At 36.2% G+C, this 21,047-nt stretch overlaps 1 protein-coding gene across 2 annotated transcripts in view; it reads left to right on the plus strand.

Annotated features, from left to right (window-relative positions):
• ZNHIT6 (zinc finger HIT-type containing 6) overlaps positions 1 to 21,047 on the plus strand; it is a 107,513-nt gene that overhangs the window by 15,037 nt on the left and 71,429 nt on the right. For both annotated transcript variants that reach the window (XM_058716747.1, XM_058716746.1), the window contains exon 6: positions 19,373 to 19,441. In XM_058716747.1, the coding sequence (XP_058572730.1) occupies positions 19,373 to 19,441 (69 nt within the window). The remainder of the gene's footprint in view (positions 1 to 19,372; positions 19,442 to 21,047) is intronic.

The following is a 21,047-nucleotide window of genomic DNA, read 5'->3' on the forward strand; positions in this document are numbered from 1 at the left end:
ATTGTAGTTATACTTGCACTTTAACTGAATGTAAATTTTTCTTGCATATCTGATTATTGGAAAGACTGAGCTCTTGAATTTTCTCTTTTAAGATGTGCTTTTTTATAGCTCATCTTACTCTCATAGGGAATATTTTCACCAGTCTGTTTATCCTTTAATTTGGTCTTACAGTCATCTTGATTCGTTTTAAATAGTTGTAAAAAAATTCTGTATAGTATAGAGATAGGAAAATGGAGTGGTTAAGAGCACAAATTGGACCTGAGCTACCTAGGTTCCTATTTATGATTAGCCTTCTCCTAGCTATGTGATATTAAGCTAAACCACCTAACTTTTTTGTCTTAGTTTCTCATCTGAAAATGTGACTAGTAATAATACTAAACTGGGACTAAACCAGTTTTCAGTTCCATTTGTGATATATGAGAATACCTATTTAAACATCTTGCTATCACTGAGTTCTCTCTTAAAAAAATGTTGCTAATTTGATTCAAATGACATTTTTTAAAATTTCCTTTTATTTAAAAAAAAAATTTTTTTTTTAACATTTATTTTTGAGACAGAGAGAGACAGAGCATGAATGGGGGAGGGTCAGAGAGAGAGAGGGAGACACAGAATCTGAAACAGGCTCCAGGCTCTGAGCTGTCAGCACAGAGCCCAACGCGGGGCTTGAACTCACAAACCGCGAGATCATGACCTGAGCTGAAGACAGACGCTTAGCCAACTGAGCCACCCTGGCGCCCCAAAATTTCCTTTTATTTAATTGCTACTGAGATGAAACATTTGACTACACGTTTCAGAGTGATATCTGAGTTCAAGTGTAAAATTTGACTTGCTGGAAGGAGGGGATACTACATCTTTTCAAAGGATTTATTTTCACTTTCCATGCCCCAGTAGTCTGTTTTTAAGAGACTCATTTTCAGTACTCTTTTTCAGCTTTCAGAAGTGATTAATGCTTTGACTCCGAGAAACCTAAATTTGAACATTGCCGCTACCATTTAGTACACAGTACGTGACCTTGGGCAAGATTGAATTTACTGCATTGAATGGATTAAATGAAATGATAACTAAAGTAGTACCTAGCACTGCTTCTCTTACCTGAAACCCTTGGGGATATGGTAAATTTACTATATTCACTTCTAGGAGGTCTGGGGCAGTATTACATAAACAATACTATGTCTACAGTGAAACATGCAAATATTTACATTACAATGGGTAAATGATTGTGAACTGGCTCAGGCAGGTTTTGCTGGCTAAGGAGTTAAGGAAAAAAATCTTTAAATTTCAAATATTTGGGGACTTTGTTACTGGTCACATGAGATTTCAGTCCTGTATACTAAGAGGACTATTATAACTCCAAAAGTATTAAATATTAAATTGCCCATTTGCTTATTTAAGCAGCTTGAGTTACAGTTTAATAAAAAACTCAAATGGAACTTGTTTAAAATTAAACATTCCAATGTTAATTTCTGAACAGAGTGAAGAATTCTTTGTGGTGTTTTTGTAACTTTTCTGTGAAGTCTGAAATTATTTCAAAATACAAAGCTTAAAAAACCTAAATACCCTCATGTGAAGTGTGACTAATGCTCTATAATTGTGCCTGAGTTACCTCTGTAGAACTATCAGTAGGTTATATAGCAAGTGTAATAGGTACCTTAGAAGCATAGGTTCATTGCACACCCAAGTATCCTTTATGGTAGGAGTATTTGACCAGTATTCGACGAGTATGAATCTCCTAAGTCTCATATGCAAAATTGTGTGATGTGCAAATTTTTATAACAATAGGAAATGTAATTTTCATGTTATAGTCAAAGGTGGAATATAACACTAACCAATCTGTGAGGTCAAAAATGTATTTAATAGTGATGAATTTTAGAGGACTGGTGAATTTACAGGAATGTCATAATAGGTAGCTTCAATGAATAAAGAAAAGTTAAGGGATGCTTATGTTAAGAATAAGTTGAGGGGCACCTGAGTGGCTCAGTTGATTACGCTTCTGACTTGACTTCGGCTCAGGTCATGATCTCACAGTTAGTGAGATCAAGCCCTGTGTCAGGCTCTGCTGACAGCATGGAGTCTGCTTGGGATTCTCTCTCTCTCCCTCTATCTCTGCCCCTACCCCATGCACATGCACACACACTCCCTCTCTCTATCTCTCTCAAAATAATAAATAAACATTAATTTAAAAAAAAGGAATAAGTTAGGCTAAAGCAAGATTGACATTCTCTCTTAAAAAACAGAAGAGCTTAATAAGGAAATGTGTCCAGTAGAAGACTCACCTGCTTTCTCTGGAGCAGATCCCAGACCACTTCTTTAAAATAGTGACTCTTTCAGGGGCGTCTGGGTGGCTCAGTCGGTTAACCGTCCAACTTCAGCTCAGGTCATGATCTCATGGTTTATGAGTTTGAGCCCTGCGTCGGGCTCTGTGCTGACAGCTCAGAGACTGGAGCCTGCTTCAGATTCTGTGTCTCCCTCTCTCTTTGCCCCTCCCCCTCTTGCACTCAGTCTCTCTCTCTCTCTCTTTCAAAAATAAAAACTAAAAAATGAAATAAATAAATAAAATAGTGACTCTTTCAGAGCTAACTTGTTTACCTCCTCTCTTTGTGGGGCATTATAAACTTATGTTCACTTTCACTCATTGCTAATCAATTACTGTTGGAAGAAATATGAAAGATTTATATGAAGAAAACCTAAACTGTACTGAATGACTTAAAAGATTGGAACAAATGGAAAAAGGTACCTATTCTTAGGAGACTCGGTATTATATAAATAACATTTCTTAAATGAATGATTTTTATATCTGATGCGATCCTAATGAAAATACTAATTTTGTTTGGTTTTGATTTGTGATTTTTTTTTGAGAAGAAGGAAAGAGTTTATAATAATATGACTTATGTTCATTTTGAAAAATAAACATGGAAGAAGCACCAGGAAAAATATGAAAAAGAGTAATAAGGCTGGACTCATCGAACTTTATGAAGTTCTAGTAAAATTTTTTAATGTTGACATAGAAATCTATAGTTAGCTTAAATTATAGAAACTAGATATAAGGCTGTTTGGTACTCTAGCATCTGATGAAGGTAGCATTTCAAATTAATAAAGATAATTACTTAATAAATGGGGTTGAGTCAGTCAGCTTGCCATTTGTCAGAGGAAAGCCGGATTTTTAACTAGAATTTCAGGTGGATCAAAATCCTAAACTTGAAATAAAAAATACTAGTATATTTTCATAATCTTAAAGAGAGGAAATACTTAATCCAAAGCCATAAAGGAAAAAAAAAATAACTAAATTTGCATAAAAATTTTAAAAAATTGTTTGGTTAAAAAAGACCACAGTAAACTCAAAAGACCAACAGGACAAAAAAAAAACTTTAACATGTATGACAAAGAGTGTTTATGCATTAATAAAAAAAAAATTGGTACCTAATTAGGAAAAGGGGCAAAGGATAAGAATAGGTGGTCATGGAAAGGTACATATTTACATGTGTCATAGAAAGATATGTATATATATAATACATATATGCCGTAATAATATATGCTACATATATGCATATATATGCCATATATAATATGTGGCACATAAGTATTTATTGATAATATCTAATATAATGAAAGTATGGGTTAGCCAGACCAATTTGCTCTTCCACTGTTGCTGAGAATATACTTTAGTGGTCATTTTAGAAGGCAATTTGGTAGTATTTTTCAAAATGTTATATATGCCTACTCAAGGAAGTTAGCCTACAGATGTATCAGTACAGTTTATAGAGATACATGTATATCTGTTGCATCACTGTTTTTAATAGTGTAAAAACTGGCAACAACCTCAAGTGTTCATCAGTATGGATTGAGTCAAACTGATAGTCTCTTCACAAGATAGAATTCTAGGTAACCGTTAAACAAAAACAAATTAATTATAGAAATATTGTCATGGAATGATATCCATGATATGTTCAGTGAAAAAAAAAGTTTAAACAATTGTCTGAAAGATAGGAACCTCACTTGTCCTGTTTATATAAAGTTTGCATGCAGTGAAATGCACAGATCTTAAGAATACACGTGTTGTTTTGACAAATGCATAGATAGGCATACCTTTTTTTGTTGCATTTCATTCACTTTACTGTGCTCTGCAGATACTGTGTTATTTACAAATTGAAGGTCTGTGGCAACCCTACATCAAGCAAGTCTACTTGTGCCATTTTTCCAACAGCATTTGCTTGTTTCATATCGGTGTCACATTTTGGTAATTGTCACAGTATTTCAGACTTTTTCATTATTATGTTTGTCATGGTGACCTTTGTGATTAGTGATCTTTGATGTTTCTATTGTAGTTGGTTTTGGGGTGCCATAAACTGCACTCATGTGACAGTGAACTTAATTGATAAATGTTGTGTAGGTTCTGACTGGTCCACCAACTGGCCATCTCCCCATCTTTCTCCCACTCTTCAGGATTCCTATTCCCTGAGACACAACAATATTGAAATGAGGCCAACCAGTAACCCTACAGTAACCTCCTAAAGTGTTCAAGTGAAAGAAAGAGTCTCCTGTCTCTCACTTTAAGTCAAAAGCTAGAAATGATTAAGTTCAGTGAAGAAAGCATGTCAAAGCCAAGATGGACCTAAAGCTAGGCCTCTTGTGCCAAACAGCCAAGTTCTGAACTCAAAGGAAAAGTTCTTGAAGGAAATTAGAAATGCTGTTCCAGTGAACACATGAATGGTTAAGAAAGCAAAGTGACCTATTGCTGATATGGAGAAAGTGGTCTGGATAGAAGATGAACCAGCAACATTTCTGTAAGCCAAACCCTAATCCAGAGCAAGGCTCTAAATCTTTTCAATTTATAAAGGCTGAGAGAGGTGAGGATGCTGCAGAAGAAAATTTTGAAGCTAGCAGAGGTTGGTTTGTGAGATTTAAGGACAGAAGGTTTCCCTGTAACATAAAAGTGCAAGGTAAAGTAGCAAGTGCTGTTGTAGAAGCTGTAGTAAGTTATCCAGAAGATCTAGCTAATACAATTTAAAAAGGTGATTACACTAAACAGATTTTCAGTGTAGACAAATCAGCATTATATTGGAAGAAAATGCCATCTAGACTTCCATAGCTAGAGAGGAGACCAATGGCTGGCTTCAAAGCTTCAGGCACAGGCTATCTTATTAGGAACTAATGCAGCTGGAGAGTTTAAGTTGAAGCCAAGGCTTACTTACCATTCCCAAAATCCTAGCATTATGCTAAATCTACTCTGCTTATGCTCTGTAAGTGGAAGAACAAAGCCTGGATAACAGCATATCTGTTTACAATATGGTTTAAGGAGTATTTTAAACCCACTGTTGAGACCTGCTGTTCAGAAAAAAAGATTTTTTTCGAAATATTGCTGCTCATTGACAATGCAGCTGGTCACCCAAGAGCTCTGGTGGAGATGTACAATAAGATGAATGTTGTTTTTAGGCCTGCTAACACAACATCCATTCTGCAGCCCAAGGATCAGAGAGTCATGTCGATTTTCAAGTCTTACTATTTGAGAAATACATTTCATACGTCTATAGCTACCATATATAGTGATTCCTCTGATGGATCTGGACAGAGTTCATTGAAAACCTTCTGGAAAGGATTCACCATTCTAGATGCCATTAAAAAACATTTATGATTCATGGGGAAAAGTCAGAATATCAACATTCACAGGAGTTTGGAAGAAATTGATTCCGTCCCTCATGGATGACTTTAAGGGGTTCAGGATTTCAGTGGAGACAGTAACTGCGGATGTAGTAGAAATAGCAAGAGAACTAGAATTAGAAGTGGAGCCTGAAGTGAATTAGAAGTGGGGTGCCTGGGTGGCTTAGTCAGTTAAGTGTCTGACTTCAGCTAAGGTCATGATCTCACAGTTCATGAGTTCGAGCCCCGCATCAGGCTCTGTGCTGACAGCTCAGAGCCTGGAGCCTGCTTCGGATTCTGTGTCTCCCTCTCTCTCTGACCCTCCCCTGCTCACGTTCTGTCTCTCAAAAATAAATAAACATTAAAAAAAAAAAGTGGAGCCTGAAAATGCAACTGAACGGCTACAATCTCAATAAAACTGTGGATGAGGAGTTGGCTTGTTATGAATGAGGAAAGAAAGTGGTTTCTTGAGCTGGAATATGCTGTGAAGATTGAAATGACAGAGGATTTAGAATGTTATATAAACTTAGTTGATAAAGCAGTAGTAGGGTTTAAGAAGATTGACGTCAGTTTTGAAAGAAGTTCTGTGGGTAAAGTTCTATCAAACAGCATCACATGCTACAGAGAAATCATTGGTTGTTGTCTTTTTTTTTTTTAATGTTAATTTTTGAGAGAGAGAGATGTGAGTGAGAGGGGCAGAGAGGGAGACATAGAATTGGAAGCAGGCTCCAGGCTCCGAGCTGTCAGCACAGAGCCATGTGTGGGGCTCAAACCCACAAGCTGTGAGATCATGATCTGAGCCAAAGTCGGATGCTTAACCAACTGAGCCACCCAGGCACCCCAATTGCTGTCTTATTTTAAAAATTGCCACAGTGACCCCAATCTTCAGCAGTTGCCACCCTGATCAGTCAGCAGCCATCAGTACTGAGGCAAGACCCTCCCCCAGCATAAAGGTTATGACTCACTGAAGGCTCAGATGATGGGCAGCATTTTTTTTTTTTTAGCAATAAAATAGTTGTAAATTAAGGTATGTACGGGTTTTTTTTGACATAATGCTATTGCACATTTAATAGACTAACAGATTACCATATAGTGTAAAAATAACTTTTTATGCACTGGGAAACCAAAAAATTCATTTAACTGGCTTTGTTGCAATATTTACTTTTATTATGGTGGTCTTGAACCCATGATTATTTCTGAGGTATGCCTATATCTGTATAACACGGTTCCTATGGATATGTAGAATATTACCATCACTCCAGCAAGGTCTTCCCTTGTTAGCTCCTCTCCTCTCCATAGACAACCTGTTCTAACTTTTTCCCTTGAAGGTGAGTTTTGCCTGATTTAAAATTCCATATATGGAATCCTGTAGCTCACCCTGATAATAGTTTAGCTGAATATGAAATATCTTGACATTTTAGTACTTCCATTCAGTTATTCCACTGTCTTCTTTTTTTTGCCACTGTTGAGAACACTTTTTTATATAGTCTCCCCCCGCGCACCCCCCCCCCCCCCCGCCCCCGCCTTTCAGTTGACTTGCAGATCTTCGCTTTGGTCTTTGGAGTACTGCAAAATGGGTCTTCATGTGATTTTTTATTTTTTATATTTTTTAATGTATATTTGTTTTTTAATTTTATTTTGAGAGAGAAATTGCTGGGGATGGGCAGAGAGGGAGAGACAGAATCCCAAGCAGGCTTCACACTGTCAGTGCAGAGCCCAGTGTGGGATGTGATCCTATGACCCTGGGATCATGACCTGAGCCAAAATCAAGAGTCAGACACTTAACCAACTGAGCCACCCAGGTGCCCCTCATGGGATGTTTTTTAAGTTTATTTATCTTCTTTGAGATTTGTGCTTTCTGAATATGACAGTTCTGGAAATGCTAAGGTATTACTTTAATTTCTTATTTGTCTTTGCTACATTCGGGGTAGTTTATTCAGGTAGTTTATTCCAAGTCATTCTCCTCAGCTATGTCTAATCTTATTAGCTCATGCATTGAGTGTTTGTTTCAGTTTTATTTTTCATTTCTAGAAGTTCTGTTTCTTTTTGCAGTCTGTCTTGTCTTTTAGATAGAACTGTATTCCTTTCTCATGTTTAAGTTCCCCTTTGTTTAATAATTTAGAATATTTATTATCTGTGTAAATAATTCCAGTGTCAGAAGTTCTTGGAAGTCTGTTACTGCTGTCTGCTGTTTCTGCTGACTTTTGATTATGGTGATTGGTTTCCTTGTTGTTTATCTAAAATGTAGCCGTGAACTCAAGTTGAGACAGAAGGTGGTATGGGTTTACTTATGCCAAGATACTCCATGGCACCAATTCAGGACCCTCTTTAATTTCTTCATCTTAAGTTTCCCAGACTGTACTAGTGGGGATAATTTGAACCCCAACCAGTTTGAGGAAACAATAGTTTTGCATTTTCAATTGAGATCTTTCTATTCCCTCTGCCTTTCTCCCTAGAGCCCAAACTAAGGTCAATAAGTTTCCTAGTTGTCTTCCTTTGATAGGTATGCAGGATTTTTCTGGTTTACCCTTTTGCTGGTTTTATGCTCTGATTCCAGTTTAAGGTCTCTAGCTTATGTGGGCCCAAGATCTTGTCTTCTATCACCCCGTGGCTGTTGACAAACCTGTTACCAGGATTGGCAAAGGCTTTCAAAGCAGATCTAACTTCAGCATTCCACCATAGTCTTTAGTTCCTACTTCCTTTTGGTTCCTGAAGATATCTCTTACTTGCTGATGAACTCCGTCTGTGTTTTATTTCTCCGGGATTTCTTAACGTATGCTATTGAGGTTTTCAGATTATCTTTTCTAAAATGTCCTAATGGTTTAAAATAAGCACTGGCCCCAGTACAAAGGTAAGGTCAGTAGTGGAAAAGAGATGGATCAGGAAGACATAGCAATTCTACTTCTAGAAATTTATCTGTTAGATATAATCATAGAAATGGAAAATGAAATATGTACAAGGATATTCAATGCAGTGTTGGTTGTAATAGCAGAAGAGTAGTATGAATCTAAATAATTCATTAGTGGACTATTTACACAAATTATGGTATGTATTTATAATGGAAAAAGAATGAAGCAGGTCTGAATGTACAAATATGGCATGATTGTCAGAAATACAGAGTAATGTTACAAATTGGTAACAGTGGTTATCTTAAGGGAAGGAAATTGGGTAGAAGGGGACAGGGATGGAAATTTGCTGTTTTGTACCTTTTGAATTTTAGACCATTGGCATGCAATGCTTATTTTGAGAATAAATGAATTTTTTTAAATAGTAATTTTAAAAGGCATTGATAGATGTGGGCAGGACCATTATACATTTTGAGTTGTAAATAGAATCTCTGAAAAGTATTCTGGTACTATCATATAAAAAATACACATTTTTATCCACAGTTGCCACTCTTTTTCAGTAGCGTTTTAGTGTTTTGCTACAGGAAGCCCTGGATATCAAACCTAGAGATGTATTGGTTGTACCTGGATTAAGTAGCATGTCTCATTTGGTCACATGAGTCCCTCCTTGAAGGGAGGGACTCAATAGAAATTTTATTTCTATTTGGGTCTGTGGATTCAGCAGTGAGGTCAGGAATGCATTTTGACTTACCAACTGGAAAAAAGAATTGGACTGAGAAGCCCCTTCCCCAAGAGCATTTTTAGGTAAATTCCAGGCTTGGGCTCTTTTGTGTGGACTAACCACCCATTTCCCAGAAAGGGACCCAACTTTTGACCTTCCTTTCCCCCTCAGTTTGTCTACACATTGCCTCTAAGCAACTCAGTCCTATTTACCATTCCTTTACAACTGTCAGTTTACAACTGAATTTTTAAGTCCCTTTTGCCTCAGCGTTCTTTAGTTGTCTATCTGTGAGTATCTCTTGGACTTACAGTATGAAGATAGAATTGTGCCCATTATTTAACAACAGTGTGAATTAATAATTGAGCTCCAATCCTGTTTTAGAAGTCAGCCACTAGATGTCTCTCTTGTAAAGAAATAATCATGTACAGCTGACAAAACTTTTTTTCTTTGGATAACATTACAGCATTCTAATTATATTGCAATAATATACCCATCTACCTCTGTATTAATGTCAATAGCATTTTTTTTCCTTCAGCAATTATGTGCTGATCCACTTCATAAAGCACAGTATTTTGTTTGCATGATAACCTATAAGTAGTATATGATTATACTTTACGGCAAACTGACTTTAGAAAAGAGCAAAGGAAAATGAAGTGATGGGTTTAGCAGTTGTGGTCATGGGGGACAAGTGGATTTTGCAGTGATCTTTGAGGGATTACATAATAGGGACTCAATACAAACTTATTCACTAATTGAAAATGTTTAGCTCTGTGGTTTCTCTGCCATAGCAGCTTTGGATATAGTTTGGTTGGAAGAGTTTCAGAGCAACAGCAGGGACTTAGGAAACAACAGTGTGAAAGACTAGAAACTTAATGGTTCCCCAAACAGGCATATACTTACTGGGGCCATGTAGACAGTGGTAAGGAAGTTTCTGTGACATAACATCACAGAAGTTGTACTTTTCCATAAGGGCAGTTAGGCAGCATTCATGGAAATAGAAAACAGTCTTGATCACCTTGGGGTCCCCAGACTGGTTCAGTTAGGGAAGTCCTTCCCTAGTCACCAGGTCTGCTTCTTCATGATGTGCTTCTAACATGTATCCCTTTCTACTTCCTTCAGTACAGTATTTATCAACTATTCTCCCATGCAGGCCTACTTTATCTCACCCTGGACTATTAGGGAACTTTCCCCACCTCAGTGTCTCCTTACCTCAGTCATTTGATGCACTGATGCCCGAGACATCTTTATAAAATGTGTTTTTACTGTGATAGTCACTTGCTCAAAATCAAGGAGGAGTTAAGGATGTCTTGAGGTGAGAATATCAGATGCAAAAGGATGAAGTAGTAAATTTAAGACAGTGTATGTAGACACTAGGGTGATGTATGTCTAGAAACTAGGGTGAGAGGAGAGTTGGTAAGTGAGAGGATGGACTGGAGAGAGCCCCACTGGGACTGAGCTTTGCAAGACTTTATATGCCAGGTTGGGGAGTTCAGACAGAGTCAAACTTTGAGCAGAACATTTTCCTGTTCATATGAGTGATCCATACTAAATATGGATCAGCCTACTCTGTCCCCACCCTGATTTCCTAATGTATTCAATGGAGTGTACCCAGGCTGGTTACCATGCCTAATCCTAGAATGTTTTCCTCATCCATTATTTTCTAGCCATCTGTGAAAATACATGATAGCTCATCTTCTCCATAATTTCTTTTTTGCCGCAGTTCCTATAGTACATATTCTCTTCACAGCTAATACAAAACACATGGCCACATTTAGTGCTAGCGTTCGATTTTTAGTATGCATATATATCTACTCTCCTTTCTGCATTCTAGTGTTTCTTAGTAGGGGCTCTTGGCATTTTGAACAGGACAGTTTTTTTGTTGTGTGGGACTTTCCTATGCATTACAGGAAGGCTAGCATTTCTGTTCTCTGCCCACCTAAATGCCTAAAGTGCTTCCCAGTCTTGGAACAGTCAGAACTGCCCAGCCATTTTCAAATGTCCCCACCGCCCAGGTTGGTACCACTCCCAGTTGAGAACTGCTTTATTAAGTACTCAAATATTTATCAGTTATTTGAAGCAAAATGTGCTTTTTTATTTCACCTGCTATATCCATTTTCTTAATATACTGTCTACTAAAGCCAGTACCACATACTTAACCTGTTTCCTATTATTATTGTGTAGTGGTGAAACTAATTTTTAAAAGAGCAAAATGTAATATATAACTGGAACTTTTCAAAGTATTTTCATAATGATGTGAGACATATAAAATTATGGTTTTCATTCTCCCCAATTCCAGTAATTTTAATCCATGCTAAGTAACTACACAGATCCTTTGTATTCAGTCTTCCAAAAACACTTATTATGGTACCAATCCTAATAAAATAGATGGATTATTTTTATGAGCAATAGTTATATTTATTCTTGACTTTAAAATTGTTCTTGAAGTATATTTTAAAAGATTAAATGGCTGTGAGTGAAGGATTATGTAGATATTTTATACATTTGTTTTTTCCTTGAAGAGTTTCAAAATGTGGTAGATTTTCTTCCTGCTTTAAATTAAAATAAGGTTTTATAACTGACAGTGGAACAAAGTGTTTTTTTCCTGAAATTCCTTTAGGTATTATATGCTGCTTCCGAATTTCATAACAGTTGACAGTTTACAGATTAGTCTGTCTCCCTTTTCTACGGCTCAGAAATGAAAGATGAAACCTAGAAAGAAGAAGACTTTAATTATTTGTGTCATTTAGGATGCTTTATGTTGCTTGAAATAAAATACCCACTTCAAACTGTTTGAGCTATAAAAAGGTAAATTATTGGCTGTCATAACTCAATATCCATCCAGAGATAGGATGGATTTCAGAGTTCATAGATAAAATGACTCAATTACATCATTAACGGCCCATTTTTTTTGCTGATTTTCCATTGTATCTTCAGTGGTGTTAGCTGAATCCTCATGGTCATAGAATGCTCCTGGTAACAGTTTGAGTTGCAGTAAATATCCAGGAGTGCTTCTCTCCCAGCATTACGGAACTGGAAACCTGAAATTCACCACAATTGGGCCACCTAGGTCATCGGCCCAATCCTGAATCACTGTGTCAAGGAAGATATAAGATAGTGGTTTTCTTAAGCTGACTAGTAAGTGCATGCCTCTAGAGGTAAGGAATGGATTCTATTCGTCAAAGTATGGTTAGGGATTAGGAAGGAGGATGATGATAAGAGATTGCCAAGGAGGCAATTAAAATGTTCACTATAACTCCTAAAAATTATTTCAAAATATGAAGGCAAATATCTAAAATAAAACATAACATATATTTGAATTGATGTTACATAAAAATACATAGTTTGTTGTTGAACTTTCATTTCTGGTAAGATCATAAAAGAATAGTCGATTAGAGCATAGACTCTGGAGGTATTGTACTGTCTGGGTTCAAATCCCAGCTCTGCCATTTCCCAGCTGAATAATGATCTTGGAGGAGGGACTTTTCTTTTCTCTACCTTAGAGTTCTCATGAAATAATGGCGTTCATTCAGAGTTGCAAGAATTAAATGAGTTAATACATGTAAAACATCTAGAACAATGTCTGACATATTGAAAGCACTTAATAAAGCGTTACTGAAAGCATTACTGTTATTACTATTACTACTTGGCTAGTGCTATCTGGTAAAAGGATCTACTGATAGATTTCATAACCTGTGGACTTTACTAATTAGTGGTGTAGCATTCTGAAGATTAGACATGTGGAAATTCTAGCTTTCCTTACTCCCATGGAGGGACTTGTATTTAAAAATCAGAAGTAAAGGGGTGCCTTGAATAGGATTCAAGCACGGAGTCCACTTATCCTTTCCCCGTCCCACCTCTCATTCTTACAGTATATTGAGTATTCTCCCTCTGTATAGTATACATGAAGAACAAGGTGCTTTCATGTGAAAACTGTACTCTTCTCACAGTGATATGGAAGGAAAACACAGTGCCCAGGATTGGTGGTTGACCTACTGCCCTAAACAGAAGCCTGCCTTGGACTCATCCCAAATGCCTAGTGAGCCCTTAGGAGTGCTCTTTGAATAAATATTGGTTAGTCAGTAAGAGAGGGGGATGAAAATTGGTGACTTTTTTCAAGAACAAAAATAATCAGGCTCATTTAATTTCATATTAGAAATCTTAGTTCTTAGAATTCAGCCTTCTTGGGGCGCCTGGGTGGCGCAGTCGGTTAAGCGTCCGACTTCAGCCAGGTCACGATCTTGCGGTCCGTGAGTTCGAGCCCCGCGTCAGGCTCTGGGCTGATGGCTCGGAGCCTGGAGCCTGTTTCCGATTCTGTGTCTCCCTCTCTCTCTGCCCCTCCCCCGTTCATGCTCTGTCTCTCTCTGTCCCAAAAAAATAAATAAAAAACGTTGAAAAAAAAAATTAAAAAAAAAAAAAAAAGAATTCAGCCTTCTTATGTAACTCTTAGCTATAGCATATTTCTTGAGGAGGATAGGTTTGAAGCTGTCAAAATGATTAGGTAAGTAACCCTAGTTCTGGTTGGGTAATAATTTCTGAGATAAAAAAGAAACCTCTTAAAAGAACACTTCCAATAATGAAGATTTTTAGTTTTAAAAAGAATGTTAAAATTAGTCCTTTCTATGATTATTACCATCCTGCACTTTCCAGTGAAAACATTTTTGACTTTGCTGATTGTTAAAAATAGCCAATCATTATGTCAAAGATTTGTTTAATACAGACATATAAAGTAAGAATTAAGTCCTTTCATAATGGCAAGAAATAACTAACCATAGTTAAAAGTTTGGGGCATGTCCTTCATACTTGTAAATACATGTATGAATATATATTTTAAACATAAATGCCATCATTCAACACGTACATTTTTCTACTTCAGTGCATAGAGTTCTGCCTCATTTTTTCATTCATTATGTAGATTTAGTATAGTTTAATCAGTTTTTGATGATACCCATTTAGATTTTTTTCTTTCTATTATAAAGAGTGGCACAGTGGACATGAACATATGTCATTACCCATCCAGTTATTTCCTTGGACTAAATTCCTGGAAATAAAACTGTTGAGGCTAAAATATGTGTATTTTTTTCATTAAGAATATTTATTTTTTGTCTTTATGAACTTGAATTGCCAGAAGTTCACACCAGTTGATACTCCTATCACCAATGGAAAGTCTCCATTTCACCATGCTTCCCTAGTATTTCCCCAATATTTCTGATTTTAACAATGTCTTTGTAAATCTGATAAGTGAAAATATTTCACTTCTATTTGCACTTCTTTGGTTATAAATGAGCTTGAAAATCTTGTTTCAAGAGATCAGTGCCATTTAAAAGGATCGGATATCTGTCTTTGTTTTCTACTCTTCTTCCTTGGAATTATGGTAGCACTCCAAGATGAAAATTAACCATTTTAAGTCATGGAGTTAGAAAAATATGGGTATAGAACTTCCCTCCCCCTGTAAGTTTGTGTTATCATACACATATTACTTTCTTGAAATGGTGGGAGAGAATGACCCTTAATTTTAATAAGCATTAGCTGTTAAGTGCCCTGTATTAACTTGTTAAAACCGAGTATAAAATAACATTTATTTTCCTCTTTTAATACATGTGTTTCTCAACGTGTTTTTTTTTTTTTTATTGCCTCCCAAGGAGCCCTTTTAGACATTTTCCTTCTATTTGCTCCCCCATGATATTTTGATACCACAGATATACTGTGTATATGTTTATGTGTAGTGGCCCTTTGGAGGGCCACAAACCATTGTAATATTTAAGATTTTTTTTTTTTTTATTTAAGATTATTTTTAACCCTCCCCAAAACAAATTTTTATCCCTTTGGGGGTGATGCTGCTCCTATTAAGAATGCATGATTGAGGGGGTAGGAGAAAAAGCTTTGCTATGCATGAGTAGTTGCTTTTGTTTCATGGGACTCAGATCACTGTTATCTTACTTTGTCAGGTGGTCTATAGGGGAACATTAGGTTTAATAATTGCCATCATTACTTCACCAGTCTGTCATCAAACTCTAAATGTGTGCCATGAGGTGCTGAAGTTCCCTAGAATATTCAGGTACAGTATTTCCATTCTTGAGAACATTGATAATTTTGGCAAGGACACAGTGACATAATTGAAAGCATTTTGTTTAATTTAGGGAACAGTAGTCTTGATATAGTAAGAATAATAGTGTTTATTTTTTTTTTTTTTTTTTTAACGTTTATTTATTTTTGAGACAGAGAGAGACAGAGCATGAACGGGGGAGGGGCAGAGAGAGAGGGAGACACAGAATTGGATGCAGGCTCCAGGCTCTGAGCCATCAGCCCAGAGCCCGACGCGGGGCTCGAACTCACGGACCGCGAGATCGTGACCTGAGCTGAAGTCGGACGCTCATCCGACTGAGCCACCCAGGCGCCCAATATAATAGTCAGTGTTTAAACACTGGGTTTAAACCTCTATCCCAGTGGTTCTCATTCAGTGGTGATTTTTGCCTCCCAGAGGACATTTCCAATAATTGAAAACATCTTTGGATGTCACAACTGGAGGAGTGGGTGTTGCTGGGGTGGCATCTCCTTAGTCAAGGCCTAGAATGCTGTTAAACATCCTGCACAGGAAAGTGCCTCCTCTGCCCCCTTTTTACCCTACCCACCATAACAAAGAATTATCTGGTCCAAAATGTCAGTACTACCTAGGTTAAGAAACACTGTTTTATCCCATGATTCTACTCCTTATGCTGTGTTTTCATAAAATAGTCCAAACAATTATGGTGGAGGGTGGGGGTATGCATACATAAAGATACTCACTAAAGCATTACTTTTTCCCTTTATAAAATGTGTTCTTTTAGAAAACTTAATATAATACAAAAAAGCATATAAAATTATCCACAATCCCCCTCAAAAATAATGTTGAGATTTTGATGTATGTGTATTTTTATAAGTGGGACATGTATCACTATGTGTAATTATGAAAAGTGGGAAAGAGACTTAATCCTTTGAAGAATTTTGATGGTTACCAGAGGGGAGGTGGTTGGGGGGGAATTGAAATCGATGATAGCGCTTATTATGATGAGCACTGAGTCATGAATAGATTTAGTGAATCACTAAAATTGTACACCTGAAATTAATGGAATATGTTAACTATACTGGAATTAAAATTAAAAACTTAATTAAAAAACTTAATTCTTTGAGACTTAGGAAGTGATTTGATTGCCCAGTCAGGACTACATCAGTTTCAAGAACACTGAAGAATTGGCAACTACTTTAGAGATTAATTAACTCAACCCATTTCAGGAATTCTTATACAATACCCTTCAACCTCTCTTTGTCCATTTGTTCACTTAAATCTTCTATTCTGAATTACTGTTTGCAAATCCCTTTTAACCCTAGAGTTAAAAAGTACAGTTTTCCAATGAAGCTAACTTAATCCTTTGTACTAGTAGAGGTAAATGATAGACCCATCCCTAGGGATAGTCTTTTATTATTTTTTTTTTACCATAATTTAATATGGAAAAACAAATGGTAAAAAATTGGAAGCAGTCATCGTGTCTGTCAGTAGAGAATGAATAGATTTTGGCATTTTTCATAAAATGAACTAATCTGCATATATTATAAATAAACCTAAAGCATAATGTAAATGAAAAGCAAGGCATAGGATATTTAGAGTATGGTAAGTTTGAAGTAAATGTTAATATTACACAAAATACTATATTGTTTATAGGTATAATATGTGTGTGTGTGTGTGTGTGTGTGTGTGTGTGTGTGTGTGTGTATAGAATATAAAACCATGGACGGTAAGAATACACACCCAAACTCAGGATAGTACTTACCTCTGATAATGAATGGGAAGGGAAGGAGATCAAGAAACAGTAGCAAGGGGGCGCCTGGGTGGCTCAGTCGGTTAAGCGGCCGACTTCGGCTCAGGTCACGATCTCGCGGTCCGTGAGTTCGAGCCCCGCGTCGGGCTCTGTGCTGACAGCTCAGAGCCTGGAGCCTGTTTCAGATTCTGTGTCTCCCTCTCTCTGACCCTCCCCTGTTCATGCTCTGTCTCTCTCTGTCTCAAAAAAAAAAAAAAAAGTTAAAAAAAAATTTTTTTTAAAAAAAGAAACAGTAGCAAGTCGGATCATCAGCTATATCAATAGCCTTTTATTTCTTAAAAGAAAAAAGTATTTTGAATAAATATGGCAGTTTGCAAGTTGGTTAAATCTTGAGTATGGGTACATTGTTCTTTATACTCTCTTTTTCTTTGTTTTTGAAATATTTCAAGATCACATTTTTTAAAAGTAAATGTACTTTTCAAATTTGTTCATGTTTGAACTGAGGCCAAATATAGAAAGATTTTTATAGTAATTTAGGAATGTGTATGTAATAAAATAGTAGTGAATGACTTCCTTACAATCAAAACTAGTTAACTATAGCAAAATAATTTCCAAGGGCTTTTCTCCCTTTGTTTTTGGAATGTTAAGTACTTTCTGATGGTATTTAGGGTCTACTGAGTGTTAAGAAAGATAAATGGTTCTTGAAATTACTCAAGCAATGATTGGGGTAACTTAATATGATTTAGAATTCTGCAAGGTGACAAGTTCATAATCTTTTTTTCTCCTATAACTTAACATGGAAAAAACAAATATATTTAGAAAGAAACCATATTATACATCAGGATTAAAAAATCAATTTCTTTCTTACAAGGAAATGTGGAATCTCTGAGTCTCCCTTTTTTTTTAATGTTTATTTTGAAAGAGAGCGCACACAAGCAGGAGAGGGGCAGAGAGAGAGAGAGAGGGAGAGAGAGAGAATTCCAAGTAGGCTCTGCACTGTCAACGCAGAGCCCAGTGCAGGGGCTCAGTCTTACAAACAGTGAGATCCTGACCTGAGCTGAAATTAAGAGTCACTTGCTCATCTGACTGAGCCACCCAGGTATCGCCTCTGAGTTTCTTGATGGTGATATGATGCTCTGCCTCTTTCACAGATAACGAACATTGCAGGGGTGTTTTCTTTTAGAAGAATTGTTTATTTAAAACCATTAACTTACATTTGCATTCAGATTTTTTAAGGTTTCTTCCTCTGAGATTTTAGATATCTGGTCTTTAAATTAGTGAAGGGTGTTTATGCCTTTGTTCTATCAAAAAAACACATATTAACATGACTTTCTTATATGGTAAGTGGCACTCTCAATGTAAGCATAAGCAAGCATATTTTTTCTAGCTAATGCCAAAAACTGTCTTGTTACTAAAGAAAACTTCCATAAGCAGATCTGTGATAACTTACCCTAATAGAAGGATTTTTACTTGATTTTATGGTTATTGTCTTCTGACAGAAATTTGACTAAATCGTATGAATGTTTAGTGGGAGATATTTTACTAGACTGTATTAAAATAAAACTATTTGAGATTTTGGAGCCAGGCTGCTAAAGGATAGATTTATAAGTGAAGCTGGCCATTTTGCTTGACAGTGGGTTGTTAGAAATTTCTCCTAAATAAAGAAAACATGTAAAAGCCATCATACAGTGAAAACATTTAAATTTCTGTATTGGATTCAGTATTTCTAACATTAACTTTTTTTAAAGAAGGAATGGTATATAGTGTCACCAAACTTAGATATGTTAAATAGAACATGGTCATTCCAAAATTAGACATTTAGTGAATTATTACTGTTGATCATGTATCAAACCAAAGTTTCGACCTGGAAGCAAAGGGACTCTAGCTCAGAGTGCATTCTGCTTAGCAACCAACTTGTCTACTGTTTTGCTACTGAATGCACGTACTCATGGCTAAGAAGTATCTGCAGCCAGCTGGTCGCAACTGGACAACATTTCATTCACCTAATTTCCAGACTAGTCAGGCAAAGTCATCAGCTCATTATTTTTGGTCATGAGCAAATTTATTTGTAAACTTCCAAGTAGTAGCACACTGATCTCAAAAGCCCCTGAACTGTGACAAATTGCCATCTAATTCAGGAATATAAAGTCCTTGTAATTCAGAACTGCTGCACTTAATTTTGCTTTCCTTTTAAAAATCCTTGCAAGTATATTGTTTAGAAAACATAGTCTCTGAAATCCTAGAAAAAATAGAAAAGATACGTTAAATTCTAGGAATACTTTTCAAATTATTATCTGAAAATGAAAGTTCAGGAGGTTTGATTTGTGCGCACACTTTTATTATCTACCTTGATCCTCATGATTCTTTTTTTCATTTAGAAAACAGCAGTTTTGTTGGCATGTGAAGCTCCAATTTCCTCAGAGTCAAGCTGTGTACATAGAAAAAAGGTACAGTACTACCAATGTTTATTAAGAACTCCTTTGTTTTTATTGTGTTTTTGTATTTAAAATAAACTGTTAACTTAAATGTGATATCAATAAATGTATGTCAGTAGTAGAATGGATAACTCAGTTGTTGGTATCTTGATTCAATGAAATGCTCAATACTATTGAAAAATGAATCAACTACAGCTACATCAGCATGGTTGAATCTTAGAAATAATGTTGAATGAGAAGAGCAAATGAAGGAAGAATGCATAGAGTGTGATTCTACGTCTAAATATAAAACAGTGTAGTCTTTAGAACTATCTGCAGAGCTGGTAAAACTCTAAGGGAAATCATGATGGTGTTTCGTTCAGCAGGGGGAGCAGACATAAGGAGAAAACTGCAAGGAGACACAAGAGGGCTAAAAACTTTCAATTTCTTAAGTTGAGTGGTTGTAGAACAAATGAAAAATGACCCAGAATTCTATGCAAAGATTACTGCTATTAACATTGTGGTATAGCCCTCAAAATATGTATACTCAAAATCGGAATTAATTTGCATAAACAACTTTTTATCCTACTTTTTTCATATTTGCATATTTTTAAGTGTGATTTAAAAACTTTAATGACTGTGTACTATTTGATTCCTTCGGAAAATTTTCCAGTTGCTTTTTAAGTAATATACTGAGCATATATCCACATTTTGCATTAAGTGTCCTCTCTTTGTAACTGTGCTATGAATTTTAGTGAAGAACTTCCTTATTTGAAGTTGTATGCCAAACTAAAGTCAGGGAAAGGACTTCAATTTTTTAGATAGGGGTATGTAGCACATTGGTATATATGAAAATGTATAAATGAGGAAAACTACACATTCAGTGTCTTAATTTTGTTTCTGTAGCTTTATAGTTCAAAACAGTGTGCATACTTACAGGGAAGTTGAAAAATTTGAAATATGTTATTTCCAGGGAGGGTAGTATCAATTTTTACCCTGGTCTTATGATTTAGAATGAATAAACTTGAACATGCACTGAAATTAGCATCATCTGAAACCTTTTTTCAGATTTTTAATTTCTGTAGCTTTCAAATATATTTCATCCTGAATTCATTCTTCCCATCTTTGAGCACAGGTGTGTGTTAAAAGAGGCTTCATGTTGGGGCGCCTGGGTGGCTCAGTCGGTTAAGCGGCCGACTTCGGTTCAGATCATGATCTCACGGTCCGTGAGTTCGAGCCCCGCGTCAGGCTCTGTGCTGACAGCTCAGAGCCTAGAGCCTGTTTCAGATTCTGTGTCTCCCTCTCTCTGACCCTCCCCTGTTCATGCTCTGTCTCTCCCTGTCTCAAAAATAAATAAAATGTTAAAAAAAAAAAAAAAAGAAAGAAAGAAAGAAAGTTTAAAAAAAAAAAAAAAGAGGCGTCATGTTTTTATAATTGATTTATAGGGAGCTTCTCAAAATATTGCTTTTTAGGACTTTGTTAAGTGTGTCCAAGAAGCCTTTTTGAGCTTTTTTCCGAAGTAATTTTTGCTTAAAAGGATGTTATATTTTGCCAAGAGTAAAATAAAAGGTCTGTGTTCAGTTATTTAAACAAAAAAGCCACAAGATTTAGTAATTCTAAGTTAACACCTTTAGTAGAA

The sequence above is a fragment of the Neofelis nebulosa genome, chromosome 2 (genome assembly GCF_028018385.1).
Source record: "Neofelis nebulosa isolate mNeoNeb1 chromosome 2, mNeoNeb1.pri, whole genome shotgun sequence".
Classification (NCBI taxonomy): domain Eukaryota; kingdom Metazoa; phylum Chordata; class Mammalia; order Carnivora; family Felidae; genus Neofelis; species Neofelis nebulosa.